The sequence below is a fragment of the Lepidothrix coronata genome, unplaced genomic scaffold, assembly GCF_001604755.1.
Source record: "Lepidothrix coronata isolate B3197 unplaced genomic scaffold, Lepidothrix_coronata-1.0 Scaffold11, whole genome shotgun sequence".
NCBI lineage: Eukaryota > Metazoa > Chordata > Aves > Passeriformes > Pipridae > Lepidothrix > Lepidothrix coronata.
The window spans coordinates 7,774,716-7,801,970 of NW_016690191.1; the positions used below are offsets into that span (position 1 = coordinate 7,774,716).

The 27,255-nt window shown below is 39.1% G+C and overlaps 1 protein-coding gene and 1 long non-coding RNA gene across 2 annotated transcripts in view; one reads left to right on the forward strand and one right to left on the reverse strand.

Annotated features, from left to right (window-relative positions):
• Positions 1-68: 68 nt before the first annotated feature.
• LOC108492578 lies at positions 69-4,184 on the reverse strand. Its single transcript, XR_001873153.1, has 3 exons — positions 3,832-4,184; positions 3,155-3,319; positions 69-1,179 (listed from the first exon to the last, which is right to left on the reverse strand). It is a non-coding gene; the product is annotated as an uncharacterized LOC108492578 (long non-coding RNA).
• A 313-nt stretch (positions 4,185-4,497) lies between these two features.
• Positions 4,498-27,255, forward strand: part of SECISBP2L (SECIS binding protein 2 like) — a 29,499-nt gene continuing 6,741 nt past the window's right edge. Inside the window, exons 1-15 of the mRNA XM_017805051.1 lie at positions 4,498-4,622; positions 14,878-15,056; positions 15,612-15,936; positions 16,466-16,601; positions 17,014-17,243; positions 17,333-17,357; positions 18,132-18,247; positions 19,914-20,045; positions 20,579-20,662; positions 21,457-21,624; positions 21,775-21,916; positions 23,584-23,753; positions 24,858-24,990; positions 25,960-26,122; positions 26,824-27,044. Of these exons, the coding sequence (XP_017660540.1) occupies positions 4,605-4,622; positions 14,878-15,056; positions 15,612-15,936; positions 16,466-16,601; positions 17,014-17,243; positions 17,333-17,357; positions 18,132-18,247; positions 19,914-20,045; positions 20,579-20,662; positions 21,457-21,624; positions 21,775-21,916; positions 23,584-23,753; positions 24,858-24,990; positions 25,960-26,122; positions 26,824-27,044 (2,242 nt within the window). The 5' untranslated portion in view covers positions 4,498-4,604. The remainder of the gene's footprint in view (positions 4,623-14,877; positions 15,057-15,611; positions 15,937-16,465; positions 16,602-17,013; positions 17,244-17,332; positions 17,358-18,131; positions 18,248-19,913; positions 20,046-20,578; positions 20,663-21,456; positions 21,625-21,774; positions 21,917-23,583; positions 23,754-24,857; positions 24,991-25,959; positions 26,123-26,823; positions 27,045-27,255) is intronic.

Here is a 27,255-nt window from a genome sequence, read left to right on the forward strand (position 1 = left end):
TTGCATCTCAAAGTCCTACTCTAATGGATTGGATCTGAAACCTTGATGTAGTGAGGATTTCATTTTGCTTTTAAATAGGACTAAAAATGTATTGAACAATAAGAACAAAAAGAAAAACCCAACCAAACAAAAAAATGGAAAAATGGCAAGGCAGCTGAAATGCACCTGGTAGAATAATATAATGAAAGTATTTGAATTGTAGTCTGTAAATAAACACTGATTTTTGTAATTACTCAGAAGTTGTCAGCTGTAAAACATTATGTCTGTATTTGAAGATTGTATTTTTTTTGAGAGGTAGTAAATTAATTTACTTGAGCAGGAACTGTGTATTTATGGAGTAAGAGTAAAATGACATCACTCTGGACAGTACCCCTTGCTTTCTCAAAAATACAGCAATTATTTGAACTAAATTTCCATATAGAGATGTTAATATTGACTTTGAAAGTTTAGCTGTTACTTTATTATTTTCAAAGTGCTAATAATATATTTTAGAACTGGGTTAGAGAACTAGGTAAAATACATTACAAGCTAATCAACTAGTGAAGTGTTAATTAAGATATTGACAGAAAGGATTATCACTGTCTTAAAAGCCTCTAAATCTGTGGGAAGGTAGATTGCAAAGTGTATCTGTGTTATAATAATTGCATATGTAGTACCAAATCTTAGCTGTAATAACTGGAGGCATTACAGCAAGAGTAAAGGCTAATCCCTTCCTGGCTGTGGTACAGAGAGCTGCATGGCAGGATCTGTCTCAGTTGGCTCTGCTGCCTCTCTGCTCTCGGTGGGAGAGCTGGGCTCACTCTGGCTGCTGCCAGGTAGTAATTGCATGTTGCCATCAGAATCGTGATTCTCAGATTCATGCACTAGTTCCCGGCTCACCTTCCCACTTTGGTTCCAGTGATGTTCCCTGTTGTCTGTCCCCAGCTGCCTGTGCAGAACACCACATGTTGTACCAGCAGGTACAAGTGTTTATTTGCCAAGATATACTTTGCTTTCTGTACTTGTCTTTTCTCTAATTATGCTGAAGATTTTAGTCCCAGGCCAGTAAAACTGTCATTTTGGAGTTTGCTTTATTCCTGCTGCCTCTTCCCCTTGCTCACCATGGCAGCCTCCAAACCCGCTGCAGTCCATGGTCAGGTGGTGCTGCTGCCTTGGAGCTCAGTCTCGGCCTGCTCAGACCTAGGGGGTGGAGGGGGGTGTTACTGAGCAACCCTTATTTCATGTTTCCATGCCAGTGCAGTTAAGGCTGTACATATGTTCAGCTTCCAATGTAAGGAGCTGCCTCGATTTCAGTGGGATGTGCATAATCACATCCTTATGTGTTTTGTGGGACTTTATACCCACTGAATGTAAATAGACCCTATGGAAGTAGAGAGCGTGAGTGGCTGCACATGTGCTGTTAAATTTGCTTGTTATCCTGTGATCTGAATTCTGAATACAGTCACTACCAAGTGCCTTTCCATGTTGCTGAGGTATTTTGTTTTAGAATCCATTTTTTATTTTTGTGTCGACCTACATTTTCTTCTTCCTTTGACCTGTGTCCTCCATTGTGTTCAGGAAGGGTATTTCCACTACCCAGGAGATGCAGCAATAAACACCCAAAAATTTACAAATTTTTTCTGTAAGCAATCAGCACTTGCTAGGTTTGACCATCATTTTCGCTTACAAACTCTTTGCTTACTTACTCCATGTTGCAATAAAAAAGTAGCAATAATTGTTTATGAACTGCCAGATTTGAGAACTGGACCCTTAGGCTTGAATATTCAAAATCAGCTACTGCAGTTACCAGCGTGTTTAAATTCAGCAGGGTTTTTAGAATTTTTTTATGGCTTCCTTAAGGACTGTAACACGGTTGGGTTCTCTTACTCAACACTCGATCAAGATGGTGATGATGTAACCAGATACCCTGGCATATTTGTGATAGCTGTGGATAGAGGATCTCACATAACTGGTTCTGAGTGCTTTGGTATGTTTTTCTTTTTGGTGATAACACAGTTAAATTTTACGGGAGACTTGAGATTTTTTTTCACCCAAATGGCCACTCGGGTGACCCAACATGACTTTCTGTAGTATTTATATTGCACAGATTTATGTAGCTCTGATATCTCTTTAATCACTGCCCAATTTAGATCTTAGACATCCTTGTTGTTTGTGCATAACAGCCCTTTCAAGTGTGACCTTTCTGTTGGTATGTATGTTGGGAACAAAAGAAGAATTTCATAACGGACAGCCTTGCCATAATGAGTCATTATTTCTTAAAAACACAGCCACTATCTTAAGCAAATGTCATAATATATATTCTGTGGTCAGCACCAATTTAAACAAATTAAGCTGCATTCCACACTATAACACTGGTGTGCTAATACAAGAAAATGATTGTTCTACTTGTTTCAGTGGGATTTTTTCACTGTTTTCTGACAAGTCAGGCAAGTTCTCCCACATTACTTTGGAGATGAAAAGTGACTAGGTTTGAAATAAATCAACCTAATTTTGCACAAATAAGTGAAACACATTTAACAACTGGGAATAAAATATATTTTGCTCAGTAGAGATTTGTTGTTTAAGTGAGATTAAGTTTAGGTGGCATATGTTTCATAATTATTATCTGTAGATTTCCATCTCATATTTAAGTTCATCAATGACTGATGAAATGCTGTTCCATTGCATCAGCTGAAAGCTCTTTGTACAACCAGCCTAATCCACAGTTTTACTTTCGTGACTTCTTGTGTTGAAATAAATCTCATTGTGTAAAAGCCCCTGGGAACATAACCTCAAATTAATCTTTGTTACCACCTTGAAATGGCTTCTTAGAGTCATGAACACTTGTGGGAGTTCTGCTGACCATATAATCTCATCAAGGAAAGTGCTGGGATACAGAAGTGTATATAAAGTGTAAACTGCTGCAGCTTCTCAGTTAAACTGAGGTTTCTGTATCAATTAGGGTGCTGCAGCAGCCCTCCTGTTCTCTTCATTTGTAGTAAAACTGTCCTCACTGAAGTTAATAGAAACCCTATAGTTAAATTTCATTGGGATTACAATTTCACCCCACTCCCTTTCCCATATGATCCTATGATTCTGTGTACAACAACCTCATGAAAACATGTCACTGAATGTTAAGTAATATTAATGACATGTAAGCAAAAGTTACACCTACATAGGGATCCTGCTGATGTGGATGGAGTAGCACAGAAGGCAGGCATGGCCTGTGCAAGTTCTCTGTTCGTGTCATCTGTTTGCAAGATGAGATCTTGCTCTGCAACGCAACAGCCATCTTCATAATCCCATGTTACAGGCGAGGTTTTAATGGTGAAGAGGAACTCTTAAGAAAACACAAAGGCATTATGTGGATTTACCCAAGAAATAAATTTTGTATAAAGTAGAACAAATTGTTACATAGTATAATGAACATAAATCTGGAAAGGTTAAATAATTATAAAGGTTCAGTCTAGGAAGCTCTAGCAAGATAGCTCTGTAGCGACATTTTTGGTAGTTCTTAACTCTGTCAAAATCAGATCCAGGCTTGCTTGCTTTTTTCTTTAAAAGGCAAGCCATTTATTCCTCACAAGAACCTTCACGAAGCAGAAACCTGATTCTTGTATTAATACATAATACACTTATAATGTATTTCACCTGGAAGTGCTCAAGAGTCTGCTCTAGGATATCCTTTGTGTATGTCTTTCACAGAGATACTTAGTCTAGTTCTTTTTTTTTTCCCTTGCCATGAATCAACCAAGTTGTAAATAAATCATGCTCCTTTTCCATTAAACCCAAGGCAGCAGACATATTAACGCTTAATGAAATGCAGGACCATCCCATGGAGATCGCACGTACGGGATCATGTGTTGTTGCGCAGCACCGGCTCCTTCACTCGTTTCCTGTTCTCCAGTGTCTCTAGGTGAACACGGGTCTCATGGATTTCACTGGTGTTACTCATAATTAACCACACTAAAACCGGGGCAGCAAAATAACGGGACGTCACACAAGCTGTGCCAAACCCCACGTTTTACAATCCCCCTCCTTCGCCGGCAGCGCCCCGGTCCCGCACACCCGGTCCCTTCACAGCCCGGCTCCAGACGCCGCTGCGACATTTTTAGACTCCTGCCTCTAAATAAATCTCAGATTTTTTTTTTTTCCTTCGATGTTCCAGTTAATTTCAAGGACACCGCCGCCCGAGACTCCCCCGGCGCCGCCCCCGAGCAGCCGGGCCCGCCGCGCACCTGCCGCCCTCACGCTCCGCGGGGGGGGCGGCCCCGGGCGGGGGCACAACGCGCTCCCCCCGCTCCTTCCCGCGGGTTTCCGTCACGCTCGAGACACGGCCTCGCTTGTTTTCGTGCGGCCCGAACGCGGACGGGGAGCGCCCGCCCCGGGGGGCAGCGAGGGCGTTCCCAGACTGGGCCCGCCCGGCTTCCGTCCCAGCTGGGCCCTCCCCGCCGCCCGCCCCGCCCCGGCCGTGGCGTAGCCGGTCCCGGTTCCCGTGATAACCGCGAGCGGGGCCGGCGCCGCTCCGGGCGTGTGCGGACGCGGCGGGGCTGCAGCGCCATGGGGGAGGCGGCCCGGGCCCTCCGCCGCCCGCAGTAGAGCCGCCGCTCGGCGCCGCGGGAGCCATGGACAAAGCGGACAAGGTGCGAGGGCACCGCGAGCGGCTGCCGCGGGAGGGGCGGCGGGGAGGGCGGCGAGCGGAGCGGGCCCGGGCCGTGTCGGGCCGTGTCAGCCCCGGCCGGGCCGCCGGTGGGGGCCGAGCGGCGGGCAGGGACGGCAGGGCGGGGCGCGGCCTGCGGGGCGGGGGCCCCGGGAGCGGCCGTGAGGGGCCCCGGGACCCGCCCCGCCCGGGAGCGGCCCTCCGGAGGGGCGGGCAGCGCGTTCCCCCGGCTGGGAGAGGGAGCCCGGCGTGTGTCCGACCCCTGCCCGGGCGGGAGGCTCAGGCCGCTCCCGGCCCGGCTGTCCCGGGGACCTGCGAAACCGGGAGCGGCTCCCCTGGGAATGCGAAGGGAATTCAGAGCTCCGTTTTGATCTTCTCCCTCCTGGCCTTTCGGGCTTTGTTTCAAGCAAACTGCAGTTAGCGGCGTTTAGTCTAAACCTGCCTGGTCATTAGGAGAGACTTGGTTTCTTGAGGAAGAAACAGGTTTCTTGGGAACTTTGCAACGCAAGTGAGGTGTCACTCTTGCTGAAATGCTGTAAATGTCAGGTTCGGGCTGAAGTTTTCAGTGATAGGGCACAGCTGATGGTCTGGTAGCTGAGTGGGAGAGAGGTGGGTGTAGCTCACTAATTCTACAGGTCCCTATTTTTTTTTTCTTAAGTATTAAACTTGGCATTGCCGAGGTAATCAGTTTGAATTATTCTTAAGACCATATGGGGTATGAAGAAATCTAAGCTGGGCCTTAAGAGTTGGTATGGCTTGTTAAATATGTGCAGTAACACAGTTCATGGTCAGGAGGTAGTTCTGAAAGATGTATCTGAAATGAATGATGTCATCCCTAACAGCCTGATGTTATTTTTAAGCTTCTGTTTCTGCAGAATGTGTTGAAAATTCATGAATTACAGCTCTTTGTTTCCTAGTTTTCAGCTTTGGCATCTCCAGGGGTTCTAATAGTAGGGTTAAGGAATAAAATAACACAAGCTCCTGTAGCAAAGTAGATAATGACCAATAATGTGCTCTGTAAAGAAACACTGCTTTTCATTTTGTACATATGTCTAAGGAAGTTAGTGAGCAGTACGTCTTATAACAGGATGGCTCCCACTGTGGCTTTCTTACTGGGCTTTCTGGTGTTGTAATGATTTTAAATTCAATTTTTTTATGCTTTTTATTTGCCTTCATATAGAAAAACTGATCTTATTCTGTGAAATTTACATTAGTCCAATCTGTAGTGTTTTCTGCTTTAAAGTGTTGTATTTTGGTGTGGTTTGTATTTTTTTTTTACCCCTTTGTTTCATCTGGAATTACTGCTGGAGTACACTTGTGAAATATTTATTCTTTGTTGCTTGAGCTCTTCACTACTGGAGGTTCACACACGTGCCTTTATCAAACCATTCTCTTTGAATTTGTTCAAAATAGTTTATGAAAACTGAGAGTTGTTGTGTTATTTACAGTGTAGGGTGTTGTTGACTGTGACTGTCTTAACTAAGTGCAGGTTTTTGAGTTGGAGGTGCAGGGAAGTTCTTTGAAGCAGGAACCATCTTCTTGTTTACTCTGTTTGCAGCATATCTGGTCCTGTTGGTTCCTTAGCCACGAGTAAGGCTTCTAGGCAGACAAATAATTAATACCTGATGAGTTTCTAATATGATTCAACTATCTTGTTGCTTTTGTCTTCTCATTATACAGTAGCATCTTGATTAGGAGATCCATAAATGCTTTGGGTTTGAACCCTTTGTGCTGTAAGAATTGAATGTAATCTCCTTTACCGGTGTAAGTGTTTGGTAAGGTTGCATCAGTTTTGGGAGCTGTTTCATTTTTTCCTTTATTTGGGCTTCTTTCTCCACCTGTATTGCATGACATCTGATAAATGAATATTAAAGCATGCAGATGTGTGTTAGCAGGATTTATTCTCTCCTCCCCTTTCCTCAGAATGCTCTCTCAGGCACAGTGTGGTAACTGTTCATGCTGATAGGAATAACTCCTGTGGAATCAGAGTATAAGCTGCTAGGACTGATGTAGTGTGGTAGCATGGGGTTTCAATGGTATTTTGATGGGGAAACGGTTTTGTGGTGTTGGCTTAGTAAATCAGTATGAAATTTCATGTAACAAGATTATTTGGACACCTAAATGACAAAAAAATATCACTTGTTGAGTGCCCTTCAGGTTTCCGTTGCCTACATTCTGGTATGACTTCATTTGTTATAATATGCTCAGTGATATTTTGGCAGCTGACATAGACGAAAACAGAAGAAAGCTGTTTAAAAACTATTTGTTTTATGATAGGAATTGTTGTGATTTTTGTAGTGGGTGTGGAAGTTTACTTCTGTCTACACCAGAATGAAACTGTTCCCATTAAAAAGCATATGGGTTTCAGCAGTTAAGTGGAGGTTATTTTCCTACTAGAGAAAAAATTTGGCATATGACCTACAAGCCTCTTTCTGCTTAAGCAGAATATGGTAGAAAACTAAAGAGGAACAACTTCTCTCAAAGGTACTGCTGTGCTTTGATTTTTCTCAGTGTTACACTCTTGTTTTGCCCTGTGATTAAGACGTTTGGTTCTTTTAGTACAGTTGAGAAATCAGGTGAAGTTGAGAAATCCGTGACCTGTGTTTTTGTTTTAGTATTGCTTAAAGACAGCCTGTTCTGCTTGTCTCTGCTATTCCTGACTGTTCAACAGGTGGCTTGATAATATGGTTGCCATAGAAGTAGATCTGGATCAATGTTTTGTGCTCTTTATCCTGTCCACTTTCCTTTTGTGTTTCTTACCCATGGCAGAGTTTTCAACTGAGGCAAACTGGAAAATGTCAGTTTTCCTGTTCTGTACATTTTGCCTGCTGCTTTCTCTTGAACCTTGAAAGTTTGGGTTTTGTGGGAGTTTTGTATGGTCTTATTTTAGAGTGTTCTCTAGTGAATTTAAATGTTATTGATATGATTCCATGAAAATCTTCTTTTTGGTCACAGAGGTATTTGTCATTGACTAGTTCGTGGAGATCAGAAAACTGATTTACATAAATAGTTTGGATTAATCCTTTTAGAACATTGTCTACAAAGCATTCAAATATTACCATTTCATGTGAATAGGTTTAGAAGGTTGTTTAGAAGTTGTTATACTGTTAAATGCTGTAAAGTAAGAGAAGAAGATCATGTTGGTAGCTTTTTTTTTTTATCTTTGGACAAGCTTTTGTAACTGTAAATACTAAGTTTTATTTTCCTCCCTTTTTTTTCCTAGAATATTCTGGCTTTGAGTTTAAACATGCCAACTTGTCATGTTGTACCACTTGTTTGTTTTCTATATATAGATAAAACAGTTAAATATTTAACTTTGTTATGTTCTGATCATGGTACTTTTTCTGTGAAAGGGAAGGGAATTATGCATGATTCCCTTATTATGAGCTGAGGGAAAAGGGAAAGACTCACTTCATAGTGTATTTACTTTAAGTGGTGTGTTGAAATGACTATGTTAAATGTAAATAGGGAGGATGAAATTTTGTGCTTTGTTAAATGGCCTGCTGCTGGTGTTTCCAGTCCAACTGCATATTTACCATTCCCAGAGTATCTGCCACTTAGAAGCAACTAATTATAGAAACAATGACTTCCATATTTGTAAAGTTTATCTTAAAATAGATGAACTGTGACTTGCCTTACTACTAACATGGCTTTTAAATTATGAAATCCAAAATTCGATAGCAGGATTGTTTTTCTGGAAAAAAAAAAAGGTTGAGCGTGTTTTTATTTTATGTTTGTGATGAGACTTCTTGTTTCCAGACTTTGAGACAGTGAACCAGCTGATTTTATTATAGCCCTCTGAGATGTGGCATCTGTGTCTCTTTTCTCACCCTGTAAATGCTAAGATTGATATCTAAGTGTTCTCCAAGACAGCAAGATGACAGAGATTCTATTTAATGGAAAATGCTGAATGTCATTAAGCTACAATGAACAACAACTTTTCTAAGATTAAACGTACAGTGCTATAACTACAGGACAAAGTTTACCAGTCTGTTCCTGCTTGTGTCATCCTCTGTCTTTGCAGCTGTTGAGGACTACAGTAGCTTTTATATAGGAAACAAAGAAGCTCTTCAGTATATATGCTGTCTTGAAAGACTTGTAATTGTTGGACTGAAATATGTAATGAGCTACTGCAAAACGTTTTGTAAATTGAAACTAGGGATATCTACAAAAGAGACTTCTGTCTAAATCTTGGTTTCTTTTGAAGGGGTGTGTTTCCATTAATAGGCAGCTGATTGAAAATCTGATGTTTCAGCATGACTTAAATTTGTATTTAGAATTGGGTTGCTTATCAAAGGTCAATTTCAATAAGGTTTTGTTTAGCTTTGTGATATGAAAGGTTGAATAAACATGAAAGAGTTGCACTCCAAAATAAAATCAAGTTTGGTCTTGTGGTATTTTCAGTGTTTGCTTTTAGAGTGCCTGATCAAAATTGCATGGTACTTTATATTAAGGTCTGACCTTGCATTTACTGATGCCAGTGGCAAAGTGCTAATTTTTTTAGAGGGTACAGGCTGAAATAAATCTCAGTACTGTGGGAGCAATTAGAGTTTATCTTGTATCACAGGTGCTCTATTGTAAGGATTAGGGAAAGTGAGGAGCCTTCCCCCAAATCCTTTAGTGTGTGACGAATCTTTCTTGTCTGTGTGGTTACAAATCAGTGGCCTGATCAGCCAGTCCAACTGGTGCTGTTTGTGTCACCTGTCACTCCATTTGTCCTGTGTAGGTGAAATCTTTGAGGAGTTGTGTTCATATATATTTATATGCACTTTGTTTTATGCACTCTTTGTTTCCTTCTGAAACAAGAAAGCATCTCGTCTGTTACTCTGGAGTTTGCCTCATTTGTCATTGGTTGCAGTCTTAGGCCTGTCAGCATGGTATTTAAAAGTCAAAGCCACCACCAACACACTGTTTATTTGGCATTATTGTTTCTGTATCTCCCCAAAGGAGCACAGAGACAACCTATTAAAAGACACAGGAAGTTTCAGTAGGAGATATCTTTTGCTTGTCCAGTGAAATGACAAATTAGCAGCACTTTTACTTAGTACTAAATGGATTTCTTTGATTTTTTTGTTTGTTTGTTTGGGGTTTTTTTGTTTCACTTTTTCTTCTTGCACTGTGAAGGGAATGTTATTTCTGTTGTTCTCACAACTCAGTGGGTGCCAGGAGGGCTAAAATGCATCTTATCAAATAGAGGAGTTACTTTGCTGTCTGTCTTTACCAACCCTTCCTCCCAACTGAGAAATCCATAGTCCTAAAAAAATCTGCTTAGATAACTTCGGGCAAATTACTTAGCGTTGCTCTTTTGTTTCCCTCACTTTTCCACTGAAACCACTGGCCATCTGTGAAATGTGCTGAAGTGTCTGGACAATCACCCTGCAGAGTTAATTCTGTTTGGTTTGGGTTGGTTAGCAGGCTGAGCTGACTTAGTACATTTGTTTCCCCTTTTTGCTTTAAGTTTCATTAAGTTTACTACTCTCCTCTGAAGACACATCCTATGTAAAACATCACTGTTGGAGTGTTTTTGAAAGACTGGTAAAATATTATAAGGAAGTAATATTGGTTTAGTTGGTAGTACACTTGAGCTGTCTGTTTTCTACCCCAAAGTGGAAATGGGGTCTTGTTGTCTAATGAAATGTATAAGTTATGCTGAGAATTGCAGGTATTATGTTTGCAGTATGAGTTTGAGACAAGTGTTCTAAGGTTTTTAAGTTTTCAGTTGCTACAGAAGAAAATGCAAAATCTAAACCAGAGGTTTACCCTAAATTCTTTTCTTTGCTGAAACAAATTTCTTGAAAGGATTAGAAAAAACCAACCTCCATGAACCAATCAAACCTGTAGGTGCAGACTAAATTGCACAAAAAAACAGCGTCTAAGGTATGATGCACATAAAACATTGTGAAATGCAGTTTTCATTCCTTTAAATAACAGACACTCTCCAAGTTCTGTAAGTGAAAAAAGAAATGAACTTTCAAATGCACCCCATATGTGTTTATGATTACAGGATATGCATCTTTATTTTATCATTATTGGTAAGCTAAACTTGTTATGAGTTGTGTATAGAAAAGGGTAATTAAATACATCACCCAATTACTCTGTCATAGCAGTAGTAATCATTGCCTCTATGAAAGACTGGGCAAGAGGAAAGGAAGCATTAAAGTTGTCTTTCTAGTTTGGGCATCTCTGAGTTGTTTGAACCTAACAAAATCAAGCAGAATAATTTAAATTATTTTCCTAAACTTGTCAAATTACATGATAAGAGTGTTTTGTGTTGTGGGTTTTTGTAATAAATTTAGAAAACAAATAAAAAAACCCCTGACAATCACTGTTTTTGCTGGAAAGATTTAAATAAATCAAATTTTATCCAATCCACCTTGGATGTAAAAGTAAGGTAGGGATTATCCTCAGAAATTGTCAAGAAATTCTTGACGGCCTTTCAGATGGGATTCATCTCCTGCTCAAAGCTCCTGCTTTGATCAGTTATACCTTGTTTTTTTTAATACTTGATGTGAAAGACAGTTCTCTCATAATTCTAATAATGAGTGATGATGGAGTGCAGTATCACAAAAATCATTGTCATGAGACCATTTTGCAAGAGACCTGTCAATAAAGAACGATTTTAGCATTTCCATATCAATCTCCCAAAATAATATAGGGAAAGAGCAGACAACCAGACAGGAAGGATCTTTAAAACAGGGAGTTTTGTCCCAACCTGAATTACAAATAGAATGTTGAAACTATTTTCTGAGCCAGTAGTAGAGTTTATTTTTAGTGTCTTGGCTACAATTCACTTGACATGTTGCAGGCAGATAGTGACCAGCAGATTAGGAATAGTTGGGAAGTTTTCAGTGTTTATAAAGCACTCATCCTAGTTCTACTCCTGAATGTTCTGTGGACGAGATGGCCTTGGTGTGTTCCTTTGATGTTTATGCCATCTCGTTTTGTAGGCCAGCCCAGAACTGAGTCTGTTCTCAAGCAAATATTTTTGCCTGAAATAGCACGGAAAAAAGATCTTCGATTTTGGGGAGGGGTTTCAGCACTGATATTTCTGCTACTTAATCTGTGATCACTGTAGATAAGCCCTTTTTTTTTTTTTTTAATCGAAAGCCTTTACCCCCGTGCTGTGTTGAGGAGGATGCCGGGGAGGTTTGCGGAGGGGTGGGTGGGTCACGCGGCAGCTGCGGGATGTGCCCGAGGCCAGGGAGGAAGCTCTGGATGGAGCCGCGGTTTGGTTCGTGTTGCACAAATTCGGTGCTGCTGCTGCAGCTGCCCCACAGCTTTTCCTCTCAGTGGAACTCCAGGAGTTGGAAAAGAGTTACTGTAGAAGAAAGGAATGTTTGCCTACTACCTAATGATAAAGAAATGTATTAAGGTGATTTTTTTTCTTCTCTAATGCAGACCTTGTTGTGCAGCAGGTAGTGATGCTTCTGTATTTGTGCTTATAGAATCCTAGAATGGTTTGGGCTGGGATCATCTAGTTCCAAACCCCTGCCATGGGCAGGGACACCTTCCGCTACACCAGGTTGCTCAAAGCCTTATCCAGCCTGGTCTTGAACACTTCCAGGGATGGGGCATCCTTCCATGCATTATATTCCATATGTATCTCCATTTTATAGCCATAAGCATTTTCAGAACAGTCATTAATAAATACCTTTCTGACAAGAACCATATTTCTTGTCACTTTCAAAGACATATTATTTTCTCCTGGCACTCTTAATTCCACTTTTATATATTTTATTTTTTTTAGATGTTTGGTTTTCTCTTGATTGCTGCTGGAACTTCACATCTGTTAACTACAATTTTATCTTTAGGTGACTGATGTTGTTACTAAATAAGCATATCAAAGTAAAGACTCAGTTGGAAGGGATGTTTATGCTTTCCCAGCACACTTCAGAAAGCCCAAAGACACGTAACCTTCTCAAGAAATGGTTAAAAGTAGTCATGGACTCTACACTTGATAAGTGTTGTGGGTTTCCCCCCATTTTGTATAATGTTTTTCAGTTCTCAGTTCGGTTATAAACAAGCTTTGGTCTTGGTCACTGTGGCTTGCAGAATGTCCTACCATCCAAGTTGTTAAGGATGTGACTTTGATCTCAAAACTTGAGGACATCCTGCAGACAGTGGTCTCCTATCCTAAACAATATTTCACTTAGAAAGTTTTCTCCTGTGTTTATAAAGCTCATCTTAGTGAGGTGCACAATATTTGGAAGGAGTGAGTGATGTTTAAATAGAAATTATTTGGTGAACTGCTGTTTACAGGAAATGGCTAACGGTGAAAATTGAGCTAAGACTGCATAAAATCTCAAGAAAGAAGTATGAATTAGCAAACTTGGTGATGGAAGGGTAAAGATAATAAGAGGCAGACAATGTCTGTAATAGCACCTTTTGCAGGAAAAGTTTGATTTCACTTGTACAGGTCATCCAAAAAGCTGTTATAGAATGACTGTGTCATAATTACTTAGTTTGAACGTCATATTTGGAGTTAAAAAAAAATGAATTGAGCAAAATTTTTGAATTAGCATTTGAAATTGTCAGGGAATTCTAATATTACTATCATAAGTAATATGTATTGAAAATTATTCCCTAATATAAAAATAGACTGCATCAGTCACTGGTGGTTATGATGATTTAATAGTGTATATAATACTTATATGAAAATTAGGGAGCTTTTACTGTCTCAACAATGTTTTTTCCTCTCCCCTTTGTAGGAGATGACAGCAAAGTACTTAAATACCAGCTGATTTTCAACTCATTTGTTGAATTACAGTGTAACTCATGGGTTTGGTAATTTACTTGATGATGATTCTACCTCTTGCTCAGTAATTAAATTTCTTGTATGTAAGTGTGTCAGACTAACTAAACAAAAATCCAGTACTTTGCATGAGCAGGTCTTGACCTCACTTTTTCTAGTTCAGTCTGATCCATTAAAGTACTTACTCATCAGGTAAAAGTAGCTTTTCTTACTCACTGGGACAACTGTGTTTTCAAAACCTTTTTGGATTTGCCCCTCCCACCTATTCCACCCATATGGGATCTTAAGTTTTGAGGACTTAGAGATTCTGATATTAGATGTAGGGCTGTGTCTGGATTGTGGATGTTACACAGAACAAGGATATGGACTGAGAAGTATGTGGTAGGTGTGGGAATACTTGCCATGATATTTTCAGAGCTCCCATTTAACTGTTTCTGCTCATGTGGATGTTCTCAGGTAGTGGCAAGACTGTTCTCATCACATTGAACCTTCAGGCTCTCCTTTTTGTAAAATAAGAGCATGTACTCATTCAGGTTACATGTTACTTTTGGGATTCTTCCTTAGTTAGATAGAAGGAAAATTGTCTGGAGTCCTTATCTGCTTTAGAAAATCTTCTTTGGATTTGGTAGTCCATGAGGTAGTAAAGTCAGACAAATAGAATTAAGCTGAAATCTTTGTTTAAAAAAAATTATTTTCACCTGAATGTAACTTTTATAGTGGAATATAGAATTTAAGGGTGCTTTGGATCTGCAGTTGTCTTATTGGATGGAGTAGTTTTTGTTGTTTAGGTATAAGATGCAGCTACACAAAACCAAAAGCGTGGGCAAAACCACCTTAAATTGAGGGTACCTTCAGGATTGGGGGAGATACTCTTCTTTGAAAGCATAGTTTTTAAAACTTATTTCTAAGCAGTCTTTAAAGCCTTCTTCGTGGCAAACTTTAATCATGATCTTAAAACTTCAAAGTGTGTTAAAATTATGCAGATGGAATGTAGGGGGGTTCTTCTGTGTTACACCATCTAATTTAGCAGTAAACCTATGGTTTAGTGCTGAAAAGTTTTTTTATAATTGCCTCAGAACACGGTCAACTTTGTAGAGCAGGCCAGGCATTACTACATCTTCCATATGTTGGTTTCACTTCTGAAAGCCTACACAACTGTGCTCCACATACAGTGCTAATTTGATTTCTTTCTTTCTCAGACTGGTATATCCTCTGCAAGATCTGAACTTCAGTCCCTTTTCAATTAATTAGTGTTTGTATTGCACTTGTAAAGGTTAACACAAATGCTAAATGTTGGTGATCTGTATTACACCCTGCATTGATTGGGAGCATGCAAGAAGCACTTGCCAACTGTTTTCCACCTCCTGTAGCCTTGTCATCCCTTTGCCTGCTGGTTGTGGTACTGAGTGTACAACTTCATGAATCTAAATTTTCACAAGCAATTTATGATTGTATTTAATGAAGTCATTGTTTCTATTCTCTTAAGAATGTCAAGCTGTCAGCTGAAGTAGAACCATTTATTCCTCAGAAGAAGGGTCCAGAAACACTAATGATCCCGATGGCGCTTCCTAACGACAGTGGAGGAATTAATGGCATGGAACCAACTCCAATCCCCAGCTACCTGATCACTTGCTATCCATTTGTGCAGGAAAATCAATCCAACAGGTAATAGCGGTTGTGGTCTTCATGGAAGATGATCTATTTTTAAGTGAGTTTAAACGTTTGGTAGGCCTGAGAGGAGTCAGTGAGTGTGGACTGTATATTAGCTTTTTTTGGTTTACAGTATTTCATTTTCTGACCCTTCATGGGTGAGGATGAAATTCCTGTCTCCAGTCTTTTACTTATTTTCTTCCCTCTGCTTTTTTTTTTTTTCTCTATTTATATTCTTTGCTGTCCTTTTTTCCTGGCTACAGAGGTCTGATGCAAATCCCTGCCAAAGTCACGTGCTGTGCTTTTGCATCTTGCAGGGCAGTCAGGAGGTCCACACCCGCATCTGATGCTGAATGAAGCAAGGCTTTGGGTGTCCAACTTGGGTCCTGCCATGGCAAAACAGTCTGCAGCTGACTCAGTACTGAGTGTAGCTGTATCCAGTTTTCTCCATGTAACTAAAATATGCTGAGTTTAGGAACTTATTTTTTCAAGAAGTGGTAAAGGTCTGAGTTTTCTTTCAGAGAGGGAAAAACTTACCGAGCAGTTGTCTTTCCTTTTGTTTTTTTACAGACAGTTTCCACTGTATAACAGTGACATCAGATGGCAGCAACCCAGCCCAAATCCTGCAGGACCATACCTTGCTTATCCTATAATATCTGCACAGCCACCTGTTTCTACAGAATATACTTATTATCAGCTGATGCCAGCACCATGTGCTCAGGTCATGGGTTTCTACCATCCCTTCCCTGCCCCCTATCCCACACCCTTTCAAACAGCAAGTGCTGTCAGTACAGTTACTACAGAATGCACTGAGCGTCCCAGCCCCTCGGGCCAGGTCTTCCCATTGTCCAGTCAGCGGAGCAGGAGCAGTAACAGGGGACCAGCCATACAAAAAGTAAGTCTGCTTTTAATAGGATAAGTAGAACTGTATAAAGAAAGTGTCTTTGCACAGGAAACATGTATCTCATTTGAGCCAGAGCAAGTATGTCAGTAGTGGAAGAAAAATAGGGGGAAAGGTAGGCAGAAAAGGTGTTATTCAGAGAGCAAAAAAACTGTCTACAGAGCTATTTTGTGGTAAAATGCTCTGTGAGTTTATGAAGTGTGTAAGTATGACGTGGGAGACTCCCACTGCCTCTGTGCTAGTGCAATCTGAGCTTAGAATTACTTCATTAGAGAACAGAGAATGTATACCCATTCTTTCTTTATCCTTTTTTGGTACTTTCACATCATAATGAACAGTTCATGTAGTAAATAATGCAAAGAGGTTAATAAATTAAGTACTTTTATGAATATTTCCCTTAATCTCTTGTCTTCAAACATATGGCTTCTGTAGAGGGCATTAGAACTTCTAATTGCTTTGTTTGATTACAACTATGAAGTCAAATCATATGACTTTGTTTTGTGTGGCTAATATTTTAAAACAGCAACAGCAGTTACAGATGCACATAAAAAATAAACGTCCTCCAGTGAAAAATGTTGCCACTCAGAAGGAGACAAGTTCATCAGGTCCTGAAAACAGATCAAAGATTGTTTTGTTGGTTGATGCATCACAGCAAACAGGTAATTTGTTTCTTAAGTTCTGGGTGTACAAAATAAGTAGAACTACATGTCAGTTGCCATCTTTTCTAAAAGAGGGTGGACCTGGTTTAAACGAGGCTTTTAAGAGAAGTCTTTGCAGATCAAAAGGATAATGAAGAAAAGATGCTGATGGTTGCAGATACCTACTCAATATGTCACCTTATAATGTTGTAATAATATGGTACTCCTGCAGAGACTTTGCCACGGTCAGAATCACTCTTCTTGAAGGAGTTGGTTATTATTATCAGTTGGACCTAGACATGATTTAAATTCAATGCTGGTTTAATTTTATTAAAAGACTTTGGCCTTTTCAGTTTGTTTTTATGATGTGTAGGTTTGTCGTGTCTTTTAACAATTCCTGCACAAGTAATTTTATTTTTTTTGTTTCTTGAAGACTTTCCTTCAGATATAGCTAATAAATCACTTTCTGAGAGCGCCTCTACAATGCTTTGGAAATCAAAAGGCAGGCGCAGAAGAACTTCTCACCCTGCTGCAGAGTCCTCTAGTGAACAGGGAGCAAGTGAAGCAGACATTGACAGTGACAGTGGCTATTGTAGTCCTAAGCATGGCAATAACCAGGCTGCAGCCATGGCTTCAAGAAACACAGATTCTTGTGCGATGAATGTATGTAAACATAACTGAGCAACTTCACTATATTTGTATCTGACAGACTAATAAAAGTTACTAAAATAATTGTTTTTTTTCTTTTTCAGGTTGTAGAACCATCAATAAATGCAAGTAAGCATTGTTTTAACTGGTGAGCTGTTTAAAATTTGGCTGGGTCATAGTTGTATTTTGGCTTTACATTTTGCTGGGAACCACCTCTTGATCTACTTCAACTTGCTGCTCTAACTGCTCAGTTACTTCTGAAGATGTCTTTTTACTGTGATTTCCAACCACCTCCAACAAGACACCTGGTTCAATGAACAAGTGTGTAGCTATCACTGATGGTGATACAGCTGTCACTAATGGTCTATCAATAGCTGCCTTCTTTAACAGATTAAAGCTTGAGATTCCACTGGAAGCATTCAGAAAAAGCTGTGCTTCTGTTGTAGTTTATCCTCAAGCTTCCTTACCCTGTTGGGCTGCAGTTCATACCTGGGTAGTAATAGAGCCAAGGAGTCCTCATTCCCTATTTGAGAAGTACTGACAATTTTTAGGAGCTTTTCAGAGGTACTGTACCATGAGCAAGTGTTTTGATCAGTCTGGTAGTAGTAGGTAATGCTAGTAGCTGCTATTTGTGACTGAACTGAGGTTGGTATGGATGTGAACCTGAGATTTCCTTTGTCTGATGCTTCCTGATGATCAGTAGTTGGCAGTTTGAGTGCTCCATGAAGGCAGTTCTGCCCATGTCTAAAAATAGCTACAGAAGTGAGTGTTGTCACAGGAGACCTAGGCTTTCTCAGAGAATTCTGTATCAAAATTGTTTTCCTGGCTCTGGTGGCCTGTGTGTCATTATGATATGTTCTGTTGTACTAGTCCAGTTTTTCATAGATGGCACTTCTCTTTCAGCTGGTGTAAGTTGGACTAATGTGAATTCCCAGGCAACTCAAAAAAAACCTTGGATTGAAAAAACTCAGACCTTTTCCAGAGGTGGAAGACAAGCTGAACAAAGAAGTAATCCACAGGTATGTTGTCTATGGTTCTGAACTCAAGTCTTTTGGGGGATTTTTTGAAATGTGAAAATACAGAATTTGAAAGGAATTGTAAAGTTTACGTACAAATAATATATAATAAAAAGAGTGAATGAAAAACATTGCATATATAAAGTAACTTGTGAAATTAAGACAGTGTGAGTGTAGAAAAGCTAGTTCAGTTTTTGACCCGTTCACACCTCAGAAGAAAAAAAATTCTCAAACTTTCTAAAGAAAGATTCTGATGTGACGGTGAATTAGAATCCTGTGTTCTCGCTCCTGTTGTCTTTGAAACTTTTGTTTATATTTACATTAGCATACCATATCTTTTGCATTTTTATTATTTCTTAATGATTTAAAATTATTTTATTCTGTGAAACTTCCTTCAAGTGGGACAGGATTTCTGCAATCAGTATGTAAGGAGAAGATGGCCTTCCTAATTTTGATAGATTTTATTGGGGCAGTTGGTCCAGAGGGGGACAGAGAAGGCTGAAACATCTGCCTTTGTTTAAACATAGTTTCTGCTGGAATTCAGATAATGCAGACAAGAACTGCCAAGCTTGAAGTGGGAGCTTCATCACAGATGTGCCTGTACGTGCAGACATAGCTTGCCCTGTTTAGGTTTTTAGAGGAAACTGTTAAATTTTCTTGAGTCTTCCCATTTTGTGTCTACAGGTTCATTATACCAAGAAGCCTGTGGATGCTCTTACCTGACAGTGTAGCAGTTCTCAATCTTTTTATAACCTATAGTCAAATCAGAGGCTTTAGAAGCCACTATGGTTAGTTTGTGGCATTGGGAGAGTAGGAAGAACCAGACTTGCTTTTATCCGGTCACAGTTTAGATGCTAAATCTGGCAGTTATTTTAGATACTTAAAAACAAAGCTGGCATTTAAGCTTTGTTTTAAATGAGTTTTTAATGAGGCTACCCCAGCCAAATTCACTGTACCTCAAGGCAGAATTGTCCTAGAAAATATTTTCCTTTGAAACTAAATTGTTACCAGGTCTGTGGGAAATTTTCTTGCAAAATACATAAGTTTAAATGTGAAATTCAAGTCACGCACTGGTTTCAGCCAACCAGTCTTGCACGTGGGTTTCCACCAACCTATCACATAATAAACAGAAGAATGTTTATACCACTACACTGGTGTGCCTGGTCCTTGGAGAACTGTGTGCATGTGCATTGTCATAGAAAACATGTTGAAAAGGCAATAACTGTGTGCAGAATAATTATGTAGTGGGAGAAAGTTCTGAGTGATCGTGGTTACGGACAGTTCCTCAGGATTCATTTCTGTTAAACAGTCACCAGCAATTCAGGGGTTTCTTCAGGTTGAGCCAAAAGGAACCTTTTTTTTTTTTTTTGAAGTTAAAAATTTAGAGATGAAAATAGAGATATTGGTTTTGGCTTGAGGGGGAGGAATAACCTGATACTATCTGTAGAATGTTTGTGCAGGTTTGCAAAAAAAAAAGCAAACCACCAGAAAACCTCCACAAAAAAAATTCAAAACACCAAAGCACAGCCTAGCAAATACAATTCCTTAAAAACTGTACCTAGTTGGTGACTGACAGACATGAGAAAGCTTTCATGAGAGCTTTTTGTGTGTGCACACGCATCTTGAAAAATGGAAATTGCAAAATGCTGATCATGTTGGTTACTTTCAGTCTGGATTCAGATGCAGAGACCACAGCACGTCTTCAGAAAGGAGGCAGAGTTTGCAGAAACGACACGAAAAACCTCTCACTACAAGCCAGTCAGGCAGAGCAGAGCAGAGTCCTGAGCCTCTGTACTTCGAGGTACTGTTGTAGGAGAGCTGTTTCTGTGTTGTAGTGGTGCCAGTTGTGTGCAGAATAAATGATATTTTCAAGGGGAAGCTGCAAAACATCTGGCTCCAGGAGGTCCACAGCATAGAGCACTAATTTTAGATGATCCTTTCATCATGTACAGACAGACTTGTGTTCGGGTGTTGTGGGAAGTGTAAGAATTTAGAAGTATCTCTGATGGACAAATTAGATAAGTGACTTTCAAGTAACTTTTTCTGTTCACTTGTGAATAAAAATTAGTGTTCTCTGGTTTATCCCCCCTAATTGTAATTGGATTTTTTCATGTTAAAAACTTATTAGTTGTTCTTTCTTTGAAAAATGTTATTTGGATACAGAAATGCTTTGTTAATGTTTCATCATTTTCTACTTGTGTCACTTATAAGCCCTTCTAGCTTACGTGGGACTTTGGGATTCAGTTTGTTTTTCTACCTTAAACAGTTTCAGTTGATGCTTCTCAGGTGACTTTTGGTTCCATTTTTTTTATTCTTAATTTCTGTGTTGTTTAGGATGAAGATGAATTTCCAGAGCTAAATAGTGACAATGGCAGCAGCAAAAGTAGTAACATCCAGCAAAAGATTTCACCCAAAGTAGTAAGCAATTATTTTGTTTTGCAAAGCATTTTGTTTTGAGACTATGTATTTGTGTATTTTTTTTTTAATAAATCTGCTACAACACTTAGAATGCAGTATTTGTGATGATTTTGGGGTATTTACATTAGCAGCCTTGAATGCTAAAGATATACCAGTTAAAATAAGTGGTGCAGGGAAAATGTCTTAAAAAAAGAACTACTGGATTTTTGTCTGAGATCACAGACTTAGATCATATCTATCCCAAGTTGGAACAGACTGCTACATCCTGATGCTTTGATGTAGACTTCTCTTAAAACTTTAAATCTGCAAATATGTAGTAACTTGGTGTCAATTTTTCAAAATAACTACAGATTGTGTAGTTTATTTCTATTTCAAAATAAACTACATCTGCTTTAAGGCTGGGGAACCAGTTGTTGGGAAGATACTTTTTTAGTATGTGATCTACCTAAATATTTGGTTACAGAAGTGTGCATATAGACTGCTTAATCTATTTGGCTGCTTTCCAGGAAAGTCAAGTCCTATGTGAAAGCTTGGGGAGGGGAGGAGGAATTCTTTATTTAGCAATCAGAGTGGAAAACCTTCTGAAGCCATAATTGGAGCTAAGTATAATAGTTTTCCAATACAAAAATAAAACTAGAAACTTATTTCTATTTCATTAACTTGCTGTGTCATCTAGGATGTCATACTGGTAATGAAAGCATTGGATGATTTGTTTTCTGGAGTGCCACATATCCTATGGTCTTGAGAGAAAGGCCTTTAACTGTGGTTTGTTTGCATTGTGTTTAAAATTCTAGTTGGATGACTTACCAGAGAATTCTCCAATCAATATAGTCCAAACTCCAATTCCCATTACAACCTCTGTACCAAAGCGTGCAAAAAGCCAGAAGAAGAAGGCCTTGGCAGCAGCACTTGCAACAGCTCAAGAGTATTCAGAGATAAGCATGGAACAGAAAAAACTTCAGGTGTGTAGGGCCCTGAGCCCCCTGTAGTTGGGAAAGAGGAGTATCAGTCACTTGTTGCTCCTTTTCTTCCCCAGTAGCAATGATCCTTTGTTAAGAATGTTGCAGGCACTATTTCTTTGTATTTATTGGCATATAATGTTCCTGTTATAGGAGGCTTTATCAAAAGCAGCTGGAAAGAAGAGTAAGACCCCTGTCCAGTTGGATTTGGGTGACATGTTGGCAGCTCTTGAAAAGCAGCAGCAAGCAATGAAAGCTCGTCAGATCACCAACACCAGGCCCCTCTCATACACAGGTATTCTGATCTGCTTGACAGTTGCTACATGCATTTTTGTCAATATAAATTTGATTGATCTGAGCATCTTAAATGCTGGGGTTTTTTCTGTCAAGTTTTAGTTTTTGAATACAAGCGTGATAAAAACCTGGAAAGTGTGGGGGGGTTTGATGCACTTCTCAATAAATTCACCTGTGCTATCTGCCTCTGAGCTGTAGTATGCAATGGTGAAAGGCCACATAGAACATAGGCCAAATGTCTTTTAAAAGACCTGCTCTTCAAAACTCAGGATTCATGCCTTGAGAGTAATTCAGTGCTGAAATAAATATACGAAAAGAACTGGTTTAGGTCAAACTAAATGTCTACTAAAGATAAGGTATTAAAGTACTCTTTGAAAGCAGCTTAGAGAGTATACCTGTGACTATCATACATAGGGATATCTCTCTAGGATATTCTTCCCATCACTGCTGATTGTAGTTATGGACCTCCTGACCCAAGGCTTTCTCAAACCAGATTTGCTTCTGAAACTGTCCATAGTTTCTATCACATGCTTCTACCATCCATAATATCCAATGGCAGCCCATTCCAACCTTACTACATCCTGTGTGGAGAAACTCTTCTTTCTGCTCTGTTTTTTTTTTTTTTTGTGAGGGGGTCGGTGTTGGTGTTTTTAGTACCCCAGCCCATAATTTTGTTAGCTTTTCTGGCCTTTGTATTACAAAGACTGAGCAGTTACTCCCTGTTTTCCTCCTCTGTGATTCTTAGATGTTTGTCATCTCTGTTCTAGTCTGAAGTCCTGCTCTATTTAATTTAATTGTGGAAGCATCTTTTCTGAGAACTCATATTGCTTTCTCTGTGCTTTTGTGTAGTTCTACTTTATCCTCTTAAAAATAAGGAAGATCAGACATACACAAATATTAAATTACAGTTCCATCATGAGTCTATGCGATGGCTTAATCATGAGGGTTTTTTGCTATTTCTTCATCAATAAAACACTAAATCAGCTTTTTTAATGCTTGCTGACAAATACAGAATTGACATTTTTGTAGTTATCTGTTATAACCCACCAGTCTCATTCCTGAGCACTTGTATGTAGCCTGGAGTCCATCGTTATGCACATAGTTACCATTTTCCTTCTGGTGTGTTGCTTCATTTACCTGCTTGAGTTTCAACAGTGTTCAAACATTCATTCAAGTTGGCAAGGTTATATCAAACAAAGCTCAGCAAAGAACTGTTGCCATTTCCATTGGAGACAGCACTTGTTTTATTCTCTTTCTGGCAGAAGATACACTTAACTACATGGTGCACTCCCTCATCTGTTTTATCCTGTCAACTATTCAAGTCTTCAACAACTAAAAATCAATGTTTGGATAAATATTTGCAATTTATCTTATCACAATCATCTAACTAATAAAGCTACACGTAGTCACTTGAGAGAGATTCCTTACCATTTATTAAAATAATTCCTGGAATCCATAGCTTCCTAAAACACGAGGCTAAGTTGAAGAAATCTTAAAACCATCTGGAGGCAACAATATCTGATGATGTAATTTTCCTGTCATTATGAACTGCTTTTTTTCCAAGGAAGGAAAATGTACTTAGAGAATTCATCAGTGGAAATTCTGAAAACAGTGTTGAAATAAAGCTGACATGTCTTTTGGTGAAACTAATATCTATCTTGTATTTAGTTGGCAGTGCTGCTCCCTTTCATACCAAAGAATCTGCCAACAGAAAGTCCTTAACAAAGGGACAGCCATCTATGGGTTGCCTTAATCCTTTGGATTCGACTGCCCCAAAAGTGAAAAGAGGAAAAGAGAGAGAGATTGCAAAACTGAAACGCCCTACAGCACTTAAAAAGGTAAATGTGTCAACCTTGGAGTGTTTTGACCTGCACTCATGCCTTAAAAATAAAAACTGATATTTTCTTAACTGAGGCTTGGTTCCCATGAGTGTAGGGCAAGGGAGTTGTGAGCTTCTGCCTCTAGTTCCTGATAAACTGATGTCCTGTCCTTTGGATCTAGGCATGTAACACAACTTTTATACCCCCATAATTAGTTGAAGGTGATACAAATCCATCTCAATACAGATTGCAAGGGTTTTTGGTTTTGTTTTTTTTTTTTTTAACTATAAGCATTAGTTAACATGGGAAAACGTTGTTTTTTTCATGTTGCTGATGCGTAGTCTGTAGTGCAATGTAGCATGTTAACCCTAATTTTTCCTAGTCCTTTTTATAGAGTTGACTATAGAACTTGAAGTAAACCCACAATTTTTAATTGAGTAAATTTAGAAATAACTGCTTGCGTATATCTAGATACATGCACTCATAAAGTAGATATGTACAAAAGGAATAGAGTATGTATGGAAATCAGAAGGTAAAATACAAAAAAGGGAGTCATAAAAATGCAAGTGTGAAAGCCTTTTTCTGACTTGCCCGTGATCTGAGTTAGAGGAATTCACACCTCCCTGTTCAGAAAAGTTTTCTAAACTCTTTGTGCTCAATGCCTTTGCTATTAAACATCATAGTAATACCAGTATATCCATGACTACTTACCTTTGCACTGCACTTTCTTTTGTAGAAAGGATTCTCCTTGAGAGAGTCTTCACAAAGATGACTAGTATGGTTGCATAGGATATCTTTTTTTCACAGGCATGGGGATGAGGAATTGTTAATAAGTGAGTATTATGTATCAGAAAGAAGCTGTGACAGTACTTTCAACAGCTCAAGTATTATTTATGTAGAAGTGTGTGAGTATTAACTGTACCATCTGTAAAATGCTGGAATGAAATACTCTTTGTAATCCAAGATGAAACTAAAATGATTTCAGGGGTTTCTGTCCTGGCATGACTAAGAAGGTTCAAAACAACTCACTTAAGTTGGTGTCATGTTCAATCAAATGGACATTTTTCTTTACAGGTATCTCTATAATTTTCAGATGCTGATGGCTGTTGGTTTTGTTCCTAGATTATTTTGAAAGAGAGGGAAGAGAAGAAGGGCCGTTTATCAGCTGACCACAACCTTTTGGGTTCTGATGAACAGAAAGAGGCTCATATAAACCTGACTGCTGATCAGTCCCAGGAGCTGGCCTCTCAAGAAGGTTGGTCTCTTTATATCTCTAGACTCTCATTGTTCCCCCCAAGTTGTACTAATCTGCTTATTTTCATATTTTATCTTTCTCCTTTAATGGCACACAATTTATTGACGTTACCTTTTATAACTTTTTGTAACTTTATGAAATACTAACAACCTTCTAAATGGCCTTGTCTGCCTCTCAGTTGTGGAAGGCTTAGTACAATGTGAGTTCTCAGTACATAATATCCATACAGCCTTTTAATTAACTTCCCAAGTGGGTGTTCCAAACACATGTCAGTTTATAGCATTTTTCATAAGTGAGCAAAATGTGACCTGTTGTCAGCCATACCATGTTATCACAATGCTTTTCAGTGATGAGCATACTGAAAGTCTTCCAGATCTGAAAGTTGCAAACTGTAAATAAGGTTTTCCAGTTTGTTGAACAGGTTGTCAGTCAGCTGTGATGTCTGGACTGGCAATTTGCAGCAGCAGCTCTGAGCAACTGAGAAACTCCAAAGAATTTCCCATGTCTTTTANACATTTGGGGCAGTTGGGGGTAGGGGAAGGAGGTGACTGTCAGGATTCCAGATGTACTGCTTTATAACTTTTCTTCTGAGTGACCTGCCTGACTTCACCTGACTGAAGTGGGAATATTCTAAATGTTATAGGAAAAGTTAGTTGAATATTAGTAAAGAATTATTGGAAGGAGTTTGTAGCATTTAGACAGGTTTTTCCTTCTGTTTTATTAATTTCTCCAACTAAGCTTGAGGGTTTTTTTAATGAATATTCAAATATTGCTTATTTACCCAATCCATACTGAGTGGTGGGTGTGTGCTTATTTTCCCCCCTCTCAGCTACCCCTCTGGGGAAGAAGGTTGAGTTTTCAAAATGTAGTTTGGATAAAGTAAAAGTGATACACAGGAAGTGTGATTCTGTTCCTTTTACATAAAAAAAATGCATTTGTACTTTATAATGTTTCAAAATTGCCTTTCAGAAACTGGACTGAGTATGCCCAGTGATACTTCCCTGTCTCCAGCAAGCCAGAATTCTCCATACTGCATGACCCCAGTGTCCCAGGGGTCACCTGCTAGTTCTGGAATAGGCAGTCCAATGGCATCCTCTGCAATAACCAAGATTCACAGCAAGAGATTCAGAGAGTAAGAGTTTTGCATTATTAATATAAATTCAGGGCTTGCACTTGAGTCACCCTTGTTTAAGTGTGGATAGACTTAGTAGACTTAAGAGCTTAATGAACATATCCCTTTTAGAAACAGAAGGTTCTGCAAGCATTTTTTTTTCCTCTAAATAGATTGCTTGTGTATGTTTGTATACAAATGTGTATATATGTGTACACACACTCACTTTAGACCTCCTTTGGTTGCCACAACAAATAAGCAAGGTGGGAGTATTCACTAAAAATTTTTTTTTTAAAGGAAGACTGTATGCTTTGGATGGGAAAGGGAGGAATACTTAGGAATGCTGAAAATACTGTAATAGTCACTCTTAATGTATTACAGCTTTATTTTTAATATCCTTACAAAGTACTAAATTAAGGAAAAGAATAGTGGCTTGTGGCACTTACTGGAGTACGTTTGTATTTTTTATATTATTTTAGATTGGCTTCTTGAGGTAAGGGGTGTTACTAGAAATACTAATGTTTTCAGGATGTATTTTTAACTTACAGTTTGCAGCTTGATTTCTAAATCCTTTTAATGACTTTAAGAAAATTTTAATAATTGTTCTGAGGAAGTAAAATTATTTTATTTGAAGAAAGGTTTGAAACAGCGTTGGTTATGTGTCGTGCTAATATTTGTGAATTAGCTGTGCTGACATTTGTGAATGCTTTTGGCATTGACAGATACTGCAACCAAGTTTTAAGTAAAGAAATAGATGAGTGTGTGACTCTCTTACTGCAAGAGCTTGTCAGCTTCCAGGAACGGATTTACCAGAAGGATCCCATGAGAGCTAAAGCACGGAGAAGACTTGTGATGGGGTTGCGTGAGGTTACTAAGCACATGAAACTAAACAAGATCAAGTGTGTCATCATATCTCCCAACTGTGAAAAAATTCAGTCAAAAGGTATAAATAATAAACAAGTGGTGCACTTCAGCTGTTTGCAGTTGGCTTGTGCTGATTAGGAGTGTTAATTAGCAAGGTTAGACACATTTGTTACTACGTGTGATGTAACACTTCCAGACTCCAATTGTGTAATTGCCATTCCACATTCATTCTTTTCTACTCTATTCTGGAAAAAACTCATTCATGAGGGGTGAAAAGCTTTAAGAAAAAT